Below are 15,400 nucleotides of genomic sequence, written 5' to 3'. Positions count from 1 at the left end.
AGATAAAGAACAGATATCATGACCAATGAACAAGCAACGAAATCTATGTGAAAAATGAATAAAACGAGTGATAGAAATACTAATTGTGCAACATACAATATTCAAAGTTTAGGAACAAAAGAACATGATCGCAATAAGTTTCTTAAAGAGTACAAAGTTAATACTAACAGTTTAAAATGGATAGATTAACAACTATATGAAAATGGATAGATTCCTATCCCCCACATATTGACAGATCTGTCTAACAGTCTTTTTAATGTGCCTATCTGCCACACAACATCACCTGTATGTAGTGAGCAACAGTCTATCCATTTCGTATTGTTGTATTCCATCCCAGATTTTAAAAAGTGAATACTGTAATAACAACAGAGGCATAGAAAAGAGTAAATGATATTAAAGATTCAGAACGCTAAGGTAACATTCTTCACGTATTCACCCAAACCGTACCATCATATTTCCAGCAGTTATAGTGTGATTTAGCACTCCAGATCATTGTTTTCAGTCATCCACCATCCAGTGGCATTGTCATTTACACCTCCTCAAGCATCACTTATCATTGACTACAGAAACTTGTGGTTTATGAGGAGCTACTCAGTCATTGTACCTCATTCTTTTTTACTCCCTCTGCACTAGCTGGACTGCTAGTAGCTTAATTCCATCCACTGATTTCATCTGATTTTTTACAACTAGCCTCTACAATGTTCAGTAGTTCCTGTTGATCACCACATGAGGTCAGGTAGGTCTTGATTTTGCTGTGGTTGTTCCTTTGTCATTTTCACTTCATAGTATCATCACGAACAGCTGACTTGGCCAGCTTTAGAAGGATTGAAATGTCCCCTGCGAGTGGTGCATGGTGCTTACAATTTTTTTTTATATAATTTCCATTTTTGGTGATACAGAAGTCAGTACTTTAACATATTTTGCATATTGTCATATATTGTTATTTTATGGGATAGTATTCTGGAGTAAATCTTCACTTAGGCAAAAGGTATTCATTGCAAGAAAAGAAAGTAACTAGTATTGTGTGTGAGGCTCACACATGTACAGCTTACTGGCATCTGGAATATCAACCACAAGTTCACAGTACATTTATTCACTTATGACAATTGTTATTAACAATCCAAGTGATATAAGAGTTACATATATGTTCACAGAAACAACAGTGGAAGGAAACATGATTTGCTTTACTCTTTAATCAATCTGACTTTGGCACAGAAAGTGGTGAGACAAAGTTGAGACAACAAGCAGCTAGCTGGCACAGACAACATTGATATTGTTGTCTCGTTTGCCTGCTTTATTTCCTCATTGATTGTCCTTAGTGTCAACATACTGTGTTGCTATACTGGCTGAAAAATGGGGGGTGGAAGTTCAGCTCTGACTAATGTAATTTAAATGATGTAGCCAACAGGTGCACATTTGCGTTTCACAGTTCTTTACTTTCATTGTTCTCAAACCCCTCCCCCACCCCCCAATAATACACATCTATATAGCCAGTCCACTATTGGTTAACTTTGATAAGCCTCATTAATATGTCGCAAGCAAACATCAACATACTGCTATGATAGTTTACTGTTGAATATCTATGAGCAGTAAGAACCTAGCCACACAGTTCACAATTCTTGCAGAATACTGTGGTATGTATTGAACAGACACTGTCATTGCTTTAACACACAGCCTATTTGTCTTACACTTATTCCACTGTTAAGTTGATGCATTGTTGTTGACCTAACCAGCACGGGTTTCTCGTCTGAAAATCGACCAGGGACTGACTGTCTCAAGACCAAACATTGGACCTTGTATATCATCACAATAACAGGCACTGAAACTACACATTGTTGATGTTTAAGTTACAGAAATTACAACTGAAACATACTTCATTCAATTAAGTGAATATACAGAAACATTCCGTCTTTTTAACAGGTTGTTCTACTACAAGGGTTAGGCTGTATTATTTGTTTGAATCATGAAATTAACAGATATAGTTAAGCAAACAATACTTTTGAAAAAACTGCTAATTACTTTGGAACAGAGCCAAATAAATACTTAAAGAATGCCAGTGTTTTGTCTTCCAAATGTTTATAATTAGTACAGAATTTAAATTTGTTTATAAGTCAAAATTAGAATTTAAGTTATGAAACAAATACTGATTTCACCCTATAACAAAAGATAGTAACTAAGAATAGTCAAAATAAATAATGAAATCAATTACATGCATAAAACTAAGCACAACATTAGATCTGGTGGTATATTCTTTAAGACTGAGGGCCAAGCTTTCTCTTTTATGAAAATGCAGATTATTCTCATGTATGTTAATGGCAATTATCCAAAAATGAAGGAAATGAATTTATGGAGGCATATGGCAAAACAAGAGGGGAAGAAAAAAGATCCCACCTTGCTTCGTCACATCACCCCTTCATTGGATTGACCAGACAAATATTGCTAATAGCTAACTGGGCAATTCAGTAACCACAAGTGGGGTCAGAATTTGTGTTTAACAACTTACACACAAGAAAATATTACATATGAAATCTTATCAAAATTACAGTACATATGTTTTTAAATGCCTACTTATATGAACTGACCATATGAAAATCCTCATGCAAAATATTTACATAGAGTGTTTTGTACAACTGCACAAAATTATCCACAAGTTATACTTTTACTAAAAATTAAACATGTTCATCATAAGAGATGTCCTTTTTGGATAAACAAGGATTACATTTTAAGATACATATCACTTTATACAAGTTCTGTCGTGCTTAAAAAAATAAATCCTCATGCCTGGCAAAAAATTAAATTACACTGCGCATTGTGGTTCACTTTTTACACAGAAAATTTCACTTGCTCAATGTTTAGTATTTTTCACAAGCACTTTTACTCTTTTAATGAGGTTTAACACACTTTCTTACCAAGTTGTCCTCGCCTTCAACAGGTCATAGTGGCAGTTAGTAAGGAAATGCACTGCTATCAGTTCCCTTGGAGCTGGTTCTCCTTCGCTACTGTACATGAAAAAATTAGACAATATACTCTACTTTAGTACACTTACTTTTACTTCTAACTAAGTATAAGGAAAAAATGTTTAACACTAATGGCAAATAATGGTCATTACTTCATAAGTAAATACATTACATAGTCCTCATGACATCACAATAATTAGCACTAAAATTGACTATAGTACAAAAGATGGAGACTAGTAAAAATTTAAAATCAAGTGCACATTACACTACAAAACATTGCTCTAAGTCATAACTGTCTGAAACTGGTTAAACTTGAAAGATTTGAGTCTCTTTCCTATTTGCAAAATAGCAAATACTCAAGATGTGCGCTAGCGAAGATTTACTAATAAATTACATTATGAAAATAGAAGAGAGTCACCATCACTTAACGTAATTACTATTCAACTCAAAATCAAGGGGATGGAAATTGTACCAAACCATTGCCCCACGTCTCTACTCAATTCTGAGCACTACTCTCATTCAACCAGAAAACTAAATCCCCACAAAATCACAAAATGTTACCAAAGAGTTGACCTGTCAGAAGTACTTGCATCAGTCTAGGGTCACAGTTATCAGTTAATCAGCAAAATTACTTTTCTTCATTCCAGTATTACCACTTTAAGTCCATAATTCCTTAGTACACAAATAGAAGTTCTGAGATAACCTATAGATCCAATAATGCAGCATTATATGACTTGTATCTCACTAAAATATTGTCCTTTCTGTTAAGCTCTCATTCCCAGCTGCAGTGTCATGAATTGCACAATATACGCAGTACCCAATGTTGCCTAGTTCACAAATAGATCATCAAGTTAGTTACACCACATTTGTTTTGTATACGGATAGCTTTTTTATTCATCATGTCTGTCAGCACCATTATTTTACTTATATTTCTTACCTCGTTAGCTAGCCGAGTGCATTCTCAAAAAATATCCCTACTGCAGTGACAGGCTCCCTAACCATTAAGATCCTAAGATTATTCATTATTTTATTATTTCCTTATTGCTTCATTAACTAGTAAATATATACCTGCTCTGCTTATCCAATGAAAAATTGATTCTACTGAAAAACACTCCTCATTAACAGGTCCTTATGCTAAGGCAAACTTAACTCTCATTACTGATCAGACAAAATTAGCATTAGAAAACTATTATTTCACTGCATTCTATAAAATTGCTTGAGATTCTAGCCTTAAGGGCAATATGCATACAAATCTTGCTTATTCTTTCCACGCACATTATTCCAGGCAACTATGTTTAAAGTTGTAATTTCTTAATATTAAGCAAGATTGTACCTCGACACACTTCTGTAGGTAGATAGTTATCTCAATATACTGACTGCACTGACCAGAAACGCTTCTATGACGGTAATCCCAAAAGTAAGGACTCCTATTTTTTTATAAGTACGTAGACCTGTTTATTTCTACAATCGTTTACATCAGTTTACAGCTTCAACATTTAGCTATTTTTTGACATTATCACCATTTCTGTCAATGCATTTTTGTAGATGCTGTGGTAGGTTTCGTATGCCCATGTCATACCAGCCCGGCACCATGCTGTTCGGAAAGTTATGAATCTCTTCTTTCACTTCATCATTGAAGCTGAATCAATGGGACCACAATTAACGCTTACAGGTACTGTGAGACTCTGAAAAAACTAAAACGGACAATTCAGAACCATAGAAGAGGAATGTTGCGCAAGGGCATACACATTCTCCATGACAACACTTGCCCACACATCGCTCGGCAAAGCATTGTTCTCCTGCAACAGTTTCAGTGGAACATAATCACCCACCCTATAGTCCTGACTTGGTGCCCAGTGACTATCACCTGTTCCCTAGGTTAAAAGAACATTTGGCCTCAAAGTGATTCAGCTCCGATGACGAGGTGAAAGAAGAGGTTCATAACTTTCTAAACAGCATGGCAGCGAGCTGGTATGGCATGGGCATACAGAAACTGCCACAGCGTCTACAAAAATGCATCAACAGAAATGGTGATTTTGTCGAAAAATAGCTAAATGTTCAAGCTGTAAACTGATGTAAACGATTGTAGAAATAAACAGGTCTATGTACTTATAAAAAAATAGGAGACCTTACTTTTGGGATTACCCTCGTATTATACTACAATTAATGTTAATAACTTGGTATCCAAGATGGTTTTTTTATACTGCATATTGCCTCTGCTGCTGCACCAAATTATCCTAACTTCATACATGATGATGATGATAATTTATGGCGGAGGGAGCTAAACAGCTAGGCCATTAGCGCTCTTGCATTAATGTTATACCAAAGAAGATTTTCACAATCCATGTAGGGAGATCAATAAACTGGTAAACTATGTTTGATCCCACCACAGGAAAATAAAGCAACCCCAAAAAGGTGAGGATCAGAAAAGCCCTTAATAAAAACCCCATGAGACACAGCGGGAAAACTAAATAAAATCTTGGATAAAATACCTGTGAAGATGCTGTTAAAAAAGGCAAAAATAACCATGGCTGTAGACAACTTACAAATAATACGTGACCCAGTGACTCTGTGACACATTAAGATCTCACATCAAGTGTTTTGAGAAGAATTGCAGACACTACACATAAGACATGAACAACACTCACCTCATTATCAGTTAAAATAGAGGTAAGATCCTGTGGGAGACCCAGTTTAACCCTCAGGTTGTCATATAAAACACACTCAGTTAAAAGATGTCGTACTGACAGCTGTATCCTGCATCTCTGACATACCGGGGGCTCCTCCCGACGTAAGAGGAAGCCATTTGTCAATAGACAATTTCCCACTCTCAGCCAAGTAAGGGCTACTTCTTCACACCATTGCAAGCAGAGGGAGGTGATCCATGGTCGCACTGAAGTCTTGATGGAACATAGTTTATTGTCCCTCACTTACAGCCACTGGGACTCCCACCAACGTATGCCCTTCCTGGTCACAAATGAAGTGACAGTCCACAGAGGTACTGAACAGTGAGCAGGAGGACGAAGGGAGCAAGCCTCCTTAGCAGCAGCATCAGTGAGTTTGTTTCCCTGGATGCCTATGTGCCCTGGAACCCAGCTAAAAATGACTTCCTTGTTTCACCTTTGCAAGAGAAGGAGAGCGTCCTGCACTTGTTGCACCATCCAATCTGCTAGGTACATCTGTCCAACAGCCAGAAGGGCTCTTTGAGAATCAGAGCAGACAATAAATTTTTTGCCATGACACCATCTCACCTGCTCTATTGCCCTCAGGATGTCAAACAGTTCCACGTAATAAATTGAAAACTGCTCTGGGAGCCCTATCAAGAGGACAAAGTCAGGGAACACGACAAAACAACCGAAAACATCTCCCTGGGTGGCTACATAAAATTTCATTAAATTTAATTTTAAAAACATAGTCTTGGGTGCAATACTTCTTGTAAGCAGTCAGTTATGAAAACAACCTGGGCCTTGGTAGTAGCCAGGGGGAGATCCTACTCCACCCCTGGCTTTGGACCTGAATGTCCCCCACCTGTAATAACTCAAGGCTCTCCCTTGCACAGATCCTAAATGGCCATGTTGCTTGTGGTTGATGATTGACCAGTCATCCCGTGGCTGCTGAACAATGTAACTGGATGTTGGCAATGTAGAAATGGACAATGTCCTTTATGCTTGGCATACCACGAGGAGAAGACATCGAATAGACGGCGGAGGCTCACCAGCCTCCGCACACAAACTAACAACAGGGTTTGTGCGATAGGCCCCTGTTGACAGCCTAATACCCTTGTGGTGAACTGCATCCAGCATTTTAAGGTATGAAGGTCTTGCTGACCCATAAATCTGGCATACATATTCAGGCCGGAGTCGCACAAAGGCCTTATAAAGATGCAGCAGACGTGCTCTGTCAGCTCCCCAAGACCTATGACTGACACATTTAAGGCTGTTTAAGGCCTTGAGACATCTCAGTTTCAGTTCTTTATGGTGTGGCAACCATGTTAACTTCTCATCAAAGATAAGACCCACTTCACCTTTTCCATAAAAGTGGGAACGGTGTCCCCAGTTTTAAAACAGGGAAATTAAACAGACAGTTGGAATGATTAAAATCATCACAAACTGTTTTCTCTAATGAGAATTTAAAACCTGTGGTGCAACACCATTCTTCCAACCACCTGATCGTCAGTTGCAATTGCTGAGTAGCTGTGGTGAGGCTGGAGGATGCCCAGAAGATGGAGAAGTCATCCACAAACAAGGAACATAGTAGTGGACATCGCACTGTGGTTGTAATACTATTGATTGTGATGTTGAAAGCAGTTAAGCTTAAAACACTCCCTTGAGGGACACCATTCTCCTGCTTAAAATGGTCAGACAGGACATTCCCAACCCTGTATCTAAAATATCAGTCCAAGAGAAATGACCGTATGAAGGTCATAGATGTCCACGGAATCCCCACTGATGGAGCTGCAACAAAATATTATGCCTCCAGGTAATGTCGTAGGCCTTTCCCAATTCACAGAAAACACCGATAAGGTGTTGCTTATGAAGGAAAACTTGTTGAATGGCAGCTTCATGCAGGGTCAGGTTATTGAGAGTGGAGCGATACCTTCTGAACCCACACTGGGAATGGCTGAGTAGGTACCTGGTTTCCAGAACCCACACTAGGCACCGATTGACCATACACTCCAGTGTCTTTCCTGCACAGCTTGTCAAGCTAATACTATGATAACTATGAGGGTCTGTCTGATCCTTTCCTGATTTTAAAATTGGGATTAAAATAGATTCCTTCCCTGAGTTGTGAAAGTCACCAGTTATCCAAATTTTGTTGAAGAGCTGAAGGAGGACTTCCTTTGACCGTCAGTCCAAGTGTTGCAACATGCTGTTGGTTATCAGGTCATTTCCAGGGATTGTATCACAAGCAACTGACAATGCAGAAGCCAGCTCCCACAGAGAGAAAGGCTGGTTGTATTCTTCCATGTTGGTGGAATGGAAATCAAGATCAGCCTTCTCCTGTGCCTCCCAATATTGATGGAAGGTGGGATCCTGGCTGGAATCAGCCGTAAAGGATTTATATGATTCAGCCATTGTCTGAACTATATCCCTTGTTGATGTTACAAGAGACCCCTGTATTCATACAGCTGCTATTGGCAGTCGAGAGTTGAGATCCCCCTGATGGATTCCCATACTATACATCCAGGTGTGGACCTATTGATGGAGTTTAGGAACTCTTGCCAAGACCTCTGCTTACTCTCTTGAATTATTCTCCTCACCTTTGCATGCACCATTCAAAAATTTGCAAGGATCTCATCTGTAGGGCATCAACTGAATCTGCCCATTGCTGCCCTCCTGTGCCTGATTGCAAAATGACACTCATCGTTCCACCAATGGACAGGTTGCTTCCTAGGTGTTTCCATAGACTTTGGGATGGATGCATTAGTGGCATGGTGAATCACAGCTGTAATGTGATCCACCAGTCCTGGATGCCGTCACATTGCTCTAAAACAGCTAACTGCCTGTAAAGCATCCAGTTAGCCTTTTTGAACCATCTTGGTGGCTTTCTTTCAGGCTCTGCTTCATCAGGCAGATGGATCCAGATAGTGAAATGGTCACTACGATGAAGGTCATCGTCCACTGCCCACTGAGCAGTGTCCCCAAGAGCAGGCAAGCAAAAGGAGAGGTCTGTGGTGGTAGACAACCTGTAACAGTGCTAAAATGTGTAGCTTGACCTATGTTCAAAAGTATGAGATCTGTTGTGTGTAGTAGATCCTCAAGTGCCTGACCATTTGAGAAAGTTGTGTGAGAATCCCATAGTGCACTGTGTGCATTGAAGTCCCCCAAAAGGAGGAGGGGGCGGGGGAGTTCATCAAGAAGATGAGTGAGGACCCCCACTGTCAAAAGGCTCTTGAGGTGGTAGGTATAAAGAGCACACAGTGAAGTCAACATGGGCCACTATCCGAACAGCAACCGCTTGTAGTGTTGTTGTTAAGGGAATAGGTGAGGAGTGAAAAGTGTCCTTTACGAACACTGCAACCCCACCTTTTGCCATATCACCAGTAAGGTTGTCTTTTCTGAAAAGGTGATAGCCTCCAAATACAGGTGTGTCAGTCTCTTTAAAACGAGTCTCTTGAAGGCAAAGGCAAAAGGGTCTCTTCTGTACAAGAAGTCTCAGTTCCTCCAGATGAGTCCTGTATCCATTGATATTCCATTGTAGTATGTGGGCATGTCGTCAATGTGGTCTTGATTTACCCCTGTCTTTGTGCTGAGGTGGCGAGGTGCTCATAGAGCAAGGTGGAGTGGTGGGTCTGACTAGGTCTGGTGATGAGGCATCAAAATCCATGATGTCCTCACCGGCAGTCACTCATGCCAGAATGATATCTGATGGCACCCAGGTCAGCTTTCCACCTGAATGTTGAGTTCCTTTCCCCACTCCCTTTCCCAGCAAGGATGTTGTGGAAGGGGGGCGGTGAGAGCCACCTTTCTTTGAAGATAGTTGGCATTGAGAGGCACTCTGCTTTTGGGGTACCTTTGAGCTGCATGCTGTGGAAGCATTACTGGTTTCTTCCATTGTAGCTGCCTGAATTGCTATCTCTTTCACTCGGCTTTGGCACACGCAGGTGCAAGTACAGGTACTAGTGGTAGATAATGGTACACTGGACGTCGTATGAGTTGAAGTGTTGACCTTAATGACAGGTTTCTGCACCAAGGAAGCATAAGAAGTGACAAAGACAGGGGGTTTCATTGCCTGATAGTCCCTCTTGGCTTCTGCATAGGGGATCTGCTTGGTCACTTTGATTTCCTGAATTTTGCGTTCCTCTGCAAAAACAGGGCAGGCTCAGCTCCAAACTGGGTGGCTCCCAGAGTAGTTAATGCAGACTGCTGTAGACAATGGACAGTGTGCTTTTATTGCATAATGCTGTTGAAAGCCGATGACCTTGAAACGGACTTAGCCGCTGCACGAGGCGCTGGGCGGATCACGCTAAGTTTTAACTAAGCGCGATCCGCTGGAAAGACCCGTTTCCGGTGCCGCCATTGCAGTTTATCGGCGCGTTATTTCCTGCCGCGCCCAGTCTTATCAGTAGGCACTTCTGCTACATAGGCAGCTGCATGCTCATTCGACTCGAGGCAGCCACACGAAGCACACAGCCATGCTGTACAGAAGGAGAACTTACCGAAGGAGGTCGAGGATGCCCGTGTACAAGAGTGTTGACAGCTTCTCTATTACTCCCAATGAAACTGATCAACAAGAATTACTTTCCACAAGTTGCTTTGCCTCTGCAGCTTAGGATTGTATGGCCAAAACGCTGGCATTTGAAGCGTCATATAGGGTTGGGTATGTAGGGCTGAACCCTAAGTCAGAGGAAACCTGCCATGATGTTTCAAGGTAGTGTTGGAGAGTTGAAGGTCACAATAAAAGTGGCAGTCTTCTTAGTCTCTCCATTGGTCTTGTGTGTCCTTCGTTCCACATCTATGATCTGCTGTGGTGCCCATTCCTGTTGCAGTTCAGCAATGTCTATGTCCATAATATCATGGCAGGTTACCACACCTTTGCTGGAGTTAAGGGAGCCATGCAGCTCAACAATGATGTCATACTCACCCAATTTCTGTGATCTCATAAGAAGTTCCACCTGCTTTGCCCAGTCAGTCTCAACAAGCAAGCAACCATTTCGCATCCACTTAATAGACTTTCGGGTACTGGCCAGCCCTTCTAAGCCTTTATGGATATAGAAGGGGACACTTTTTCAAATGTTGCTTCCATCCTCTTGATCACTACAAAGACATTGTGATTCATGACGTCTTGAGCCACGTTACTGATAACATGTTGATTATCAGGAGGACTAGCCTCCCTCATTCTTTTTGATGAATGGGTTTGAGAACTCCCATGTGGTACACCTTTCCCACTGGGAGGAAAAGAAGTCAAAGATAGAATGTTTCTGATTCACTTATAAACTACAGATAGGATAGGAGAAGAGTTTGACTGCCTCAGGAAACATGAAAAATGAGTCAGACAACTGGGGTAAGCATTATCGCCACATAATGAATCCAACATAATGTTGAACCCCCTACTTGCTTGTAGGTCTTACTTCTGGTTCAATGCACATTATAGTAAGTTCCTCCTCTCCTTTTATGGGATAAGCATTGTTACCCACACTATCATTCAATTTCTCACTAGAATTAGAATTTAAACTTGTCTTACTGCTATCATTTACATTAACCTTACCTGTGATTACAGCACATTTATATACAAGTGGTTCTTCATCACTACCTGCTCTAGTGTGAGCTAAAACTGGTGTATTACCTAGTGTAAATGGTTTGATCTAGAATTAAAATCATCTCCTATATTTCTGTAATTGAATTTCTCCTACCATTTCCGTGCCCATTCTGGCTACCCTCCACCCAACCACTCCTTGAATTTCTACTTTAATTAGTCCTTTTCATCATATTTACCTGAAATTCTCTCCCTGCTTGATTATTATCATCAAAATTCCTCTTATGTTCTTCCTCTGAGGGCTTCACCCTCTCCACTTTATCAACATAATTCAAGAAATCACTAATATTACCCCCAGGGGTAGGTACAAGCAATTCTCTAACTTCCTGAGGCAACTTACTTTCTAAACCCATAAATATTGATTCACTATATTTCTCTTTGTCCAAATATTTCAGTTTGTTTGTCCAAAGCTGACAGAAACCTTTCACAGTACCCTTCCTAGAGTCAAATCTCTCCTCCCCAAAATTCACTAAAAATTCTCTGCTGCTTCTCTTTTGACCAATATTGATCTAAAAATGCTTTCTCAAAGCTTTGCGATGAGGTATAGCTATCATCTACCTGAGCTGCCCATCCATAAGCATCCCCATTCAAAAAACCTCTCACAAATGACATTTTATCTTTGTCATTCCATCTTTCAGGCAAATCATTAAATTCCCTAATGAAATCCAGTGGATGCACTTCCCCATATTGTTCAAAATTATTAAATTTCTTACAACTGACAAATGAGGGACTGTTTGGGACACTACATACTCCCCATATCTCTACTCTCCATATCTCTACTCTACATATCTCTACTCTCTATATCTCTACTCTACATATCTCTTCCATCTTTTTCTCCATTTCAGCTAATTTTGAATCTACATTTTTATTTACTTTTCCCAGTTTTTCATCTATCACTACTGCACACTTGGTTTCTACCTCTGCCTCTACATTTTTAATCTGATCGATTTGGTTCTGAAGTTTAACCCTATTTCCAGCACAAAATTTCCTGGTGGCTCTGACTTCATCTTTACACTGTTTTTTGGAAGCCTCTGCCTTCCTACTACAGTCATCACAAAGCTTCTTTCTCTCTTCTACACATTTACTACTCATTAGTGTTAATTTCTCATTAGTATTATGTACTGCCTTATTTACCTTTTCATCACAATCTTTAACTGCTGCCTCCACCTTCTTATGTAATTCTGTAAGATTAGAGTTGACTACCTTAATTTCTTTTTTAATTTCTTTCTTTAGTTCATCCTTTAAGCTAGTCATGTCTTGTTTCATACACATACTACTCATAATTTGCCTTAACATCACTTCCAATTTTCTGTCTGCCATAATCTGTTAGCCTTGCTGACTTTCGTTGCTAGATTCCTCTCACTTAACGTAAATGATTTCATTTGCTTCAGTACTGTTTTCATCCATTTTGCTCACATCATCATAAAATGTAGATGGCACTTTTGTCATCTCATTTACAATAGGAGCTTCTTCCCAATCATTCAAAGTTACATTCATGTCTGATTTATAACCATTATCTACAGAACCAGTCCCCTGTTGTCCATGCTCTCACGCTGTCTTTTTAGTTAAGGCCACTCCTTATCTGTCACTTAATATAAAATGGCTTTTGCTATGAAACTACCTTATTCTTATTCACTCGTCTCCTGCTGCTGCTGCTTTGGTTGTCATCTCGATTCATCGTCTGCATGGCTGCTGCAAGTTGTAATTTTCACAGTGAAGTGTGTTGTATCTCCTGGTCGGCTGCATCCAACAGCTGCTCTTGTACTCAATGGCTGCTTCCATAGAACCCACTCACTGATTGGCTGCTGTCCTACTGTGACCATGAAACCCAAGTGCTGATTGGCTGTTGCACTTCCTTCGTCAAGGTCACAGCACTGTACACCGATCTTGAGTTCACTGTTCACAGTTTGCGAGCCCTAGTTTATTGTGCCCACATAAAATATTCCTCACACGCAAGGGCACAATATGTGACATTCACCTGCTTTATTTCCTTGTTGATTGTCCACAGTGTTGACGTACTGCATTGCTATACTGGCTGAAAAATGGAGGGTGGAAGTTCAACACTGACTACTTTAAATGATGTATCCAACAGGTGCACATTTGCGTTTCACAGTTCTTTACTTTCAGCGTTCACCCCCCCCCCCCCCCCCCCGCCGCCCCGCCCACCCGCCCCCCCACCCCTTCCGCCCTCCAATAATACACAGTTATATAGCCAGTCCACTACTATTGGTTAACTTTGATAAGCCTCATTAATAGGTTGCAAGCAAACATTAACATACTGCTACGATAGTTTACTGTTGAATATCTATGAGCAGTAAAAACCTAGCCATACAGTTCACAATTCTTGCAGAATACTATGGTATGTGTTGAACAGACACTGTCATTGTTTTAACACACATCCTATTTGTCTTACACTTATTCCACTGTTAAGTTGATGCATTGTTGTTGACCTAACCAGCATGGGTTTCTCGTCTGAAAATCAGCCATGGACTGACTGTCTCAAGACCAAAAATTGGGCCTTTATGTATCATAACAATAATAGGCACTGAAACCATACATTGTTCAATGTTTAAGTTACAGAAATTACAACTGAAACATACCTCATTCAATTAAGTAAATATACAGAACAATTCTGTCTTTTAAACAGTTTCTTGTAGTACAAGGGTTAAGCCATATTATTAATTAGTACAGAATTTATATTTGCTTATAAGTTAACAGTAGAATTCAAGTTACAAAACAAATATTGATTTCACCCTATAAGAAAAGATATTAACTAGGAATAGTCAAAATAAATTAGGAAATCAATTACATGCATAAAACTAAGCACAAAAGTAGATCTGGTGGTATATTCTTTAAGACTGAGGGCCAAGCTTTCTCTTTTATGAAAATGCAGATTATTCTCATGTATGTTAATGGTAATTAGCCATAAACGAAAAAAAATGAATTTAAGGAGGCCAATGGCAAAACAAGAGGGAAAGAAAAAAGATCCCAGCTTTCTTTGTCACATTGCTTCTAAGATGTCAGACATTATCCTCCCTTAGAGCTAACTAAAAATATATACCATACACACAGAAAGCTATGTTGTTCTCAACAGCTATGCTGTAATGACGCTGGAGCCAACAGCATCTATGCTTTTGTAAATTGTATGACATGTATGCAAAACTTCAGCCACATGGAGCCGTTGCTTCAGGGCATTCATTTTTATTTTAAAACTTTGATAAAAAGAAATTAATCAAATTAATCCCTATTTCTTTTTGATTTTTCTGATATATTGACTGTTTAATTGTGCTAATTCCATGTTTCAGAAATTACCTACAATAATCTGGCAGAAAATATGTCTGAAAATTACGAGACAGTATTTCCAATTGCATTTGTTTATGAGCGGGGTACGCCACACTCACTTGAAGTTAGTAGAGAGCTGAGAAAGTTTTATCTTCAAGATAAACCAATAACAAATGATTCTGAGATTGCTCTTGGACAAGTAAGTAAGGCTCAAATACGTATGACATGACTTACATAAAAAGTACTATAGCGTACTGAGTGTGATGCCCTATAGTCAGCTGTTTCTGTAACTCACCCTGTTTACTAGTGCCTTACACTGTGTATGTTCTTGTGAATCTTCCATCAACTATGTGCAATAATAATAGTTAAGAACAACAGTAACACTTATATTTTTACAATCTGAAATGCCAGGACAAACTTCAGAACATGTTTCTTGGCACAAAAAATGACAAAGACTCATCTCAACCAATACTGAGAAATGCATGACAGTATTGATCTTTAACAAGACCAAATGCACCCTTTGCGAGAAGATCCAGTTATTCCTTTTGTCAGAGAAAGTTCACTGAAGTTCCATAGCACCCCAGCTCAGCAAGCTTCAATGTGATGTTCATAAAATGAATGTTGTTATCCCTCTGTATTTCTGGCGTGTTGAGAGCTGGTAATATATTTAATAAATCAAATATGATCAAGACCATTTTCAGTCCAATCATCCTCATAAACATGAAAAGCTGAATGGTGTCCATTTCCTCTGAGATACATTTCGATGTGTAGAGGCAGTATCTACATCTACATCTAAATCTATACTCTGCAGACCATTGTCAGGTGCATGGCAGAGGGTACATCCCATTGTACCAGTGTCAGGATTTCTTCCTGTTCCATTCATTTATGATCATTTGAATGTCTCT

General features: G+C 39.6%; 1 protein-coding gene across 2 annotated transcripts in view; it reads left to right on the top strand.

Moving 5' to 3' along the window:
• Positions 1-15,400, top strand: part of LOC126235991 (esterase E4-like) — a 102,117-nt gene that overhangs the window by 48,936 nt on the left and 37,781 nt on the right. For both annotated transcript variants that reach the window (XM_049944986.1, XM_049944987.1), the window contains exon 7: positions 14,519-14,694. In XM_049944986.1, the coding sequence (XP_049800943.1) occupies positions 14,519-14,694 (176 nt within the window). The remainder of the gene's footprint in view (positions 1-14,518; positions 14,695-15,400) is intronic.

Source organism: Schistocerca nitens, chromosome 2, assembly GCF_023898315.1.
Source record: "Schistocerca nitens isolate TAMUIC-IGC-003100 chromosome 2, iqSchNite1.1, whole genome shotgun sequence".
NCBI lineage: Eukaryota > Metazoa > Arthropoda > Insecta > Orthoptera > Acrididae > Schistocerca > Schistocerca nitens.
The sequence above is the reverse complement of the archived record's forward strand: the minus strand, read 5'-3'. Positions and strand labels throughout refer to the sequence as shown.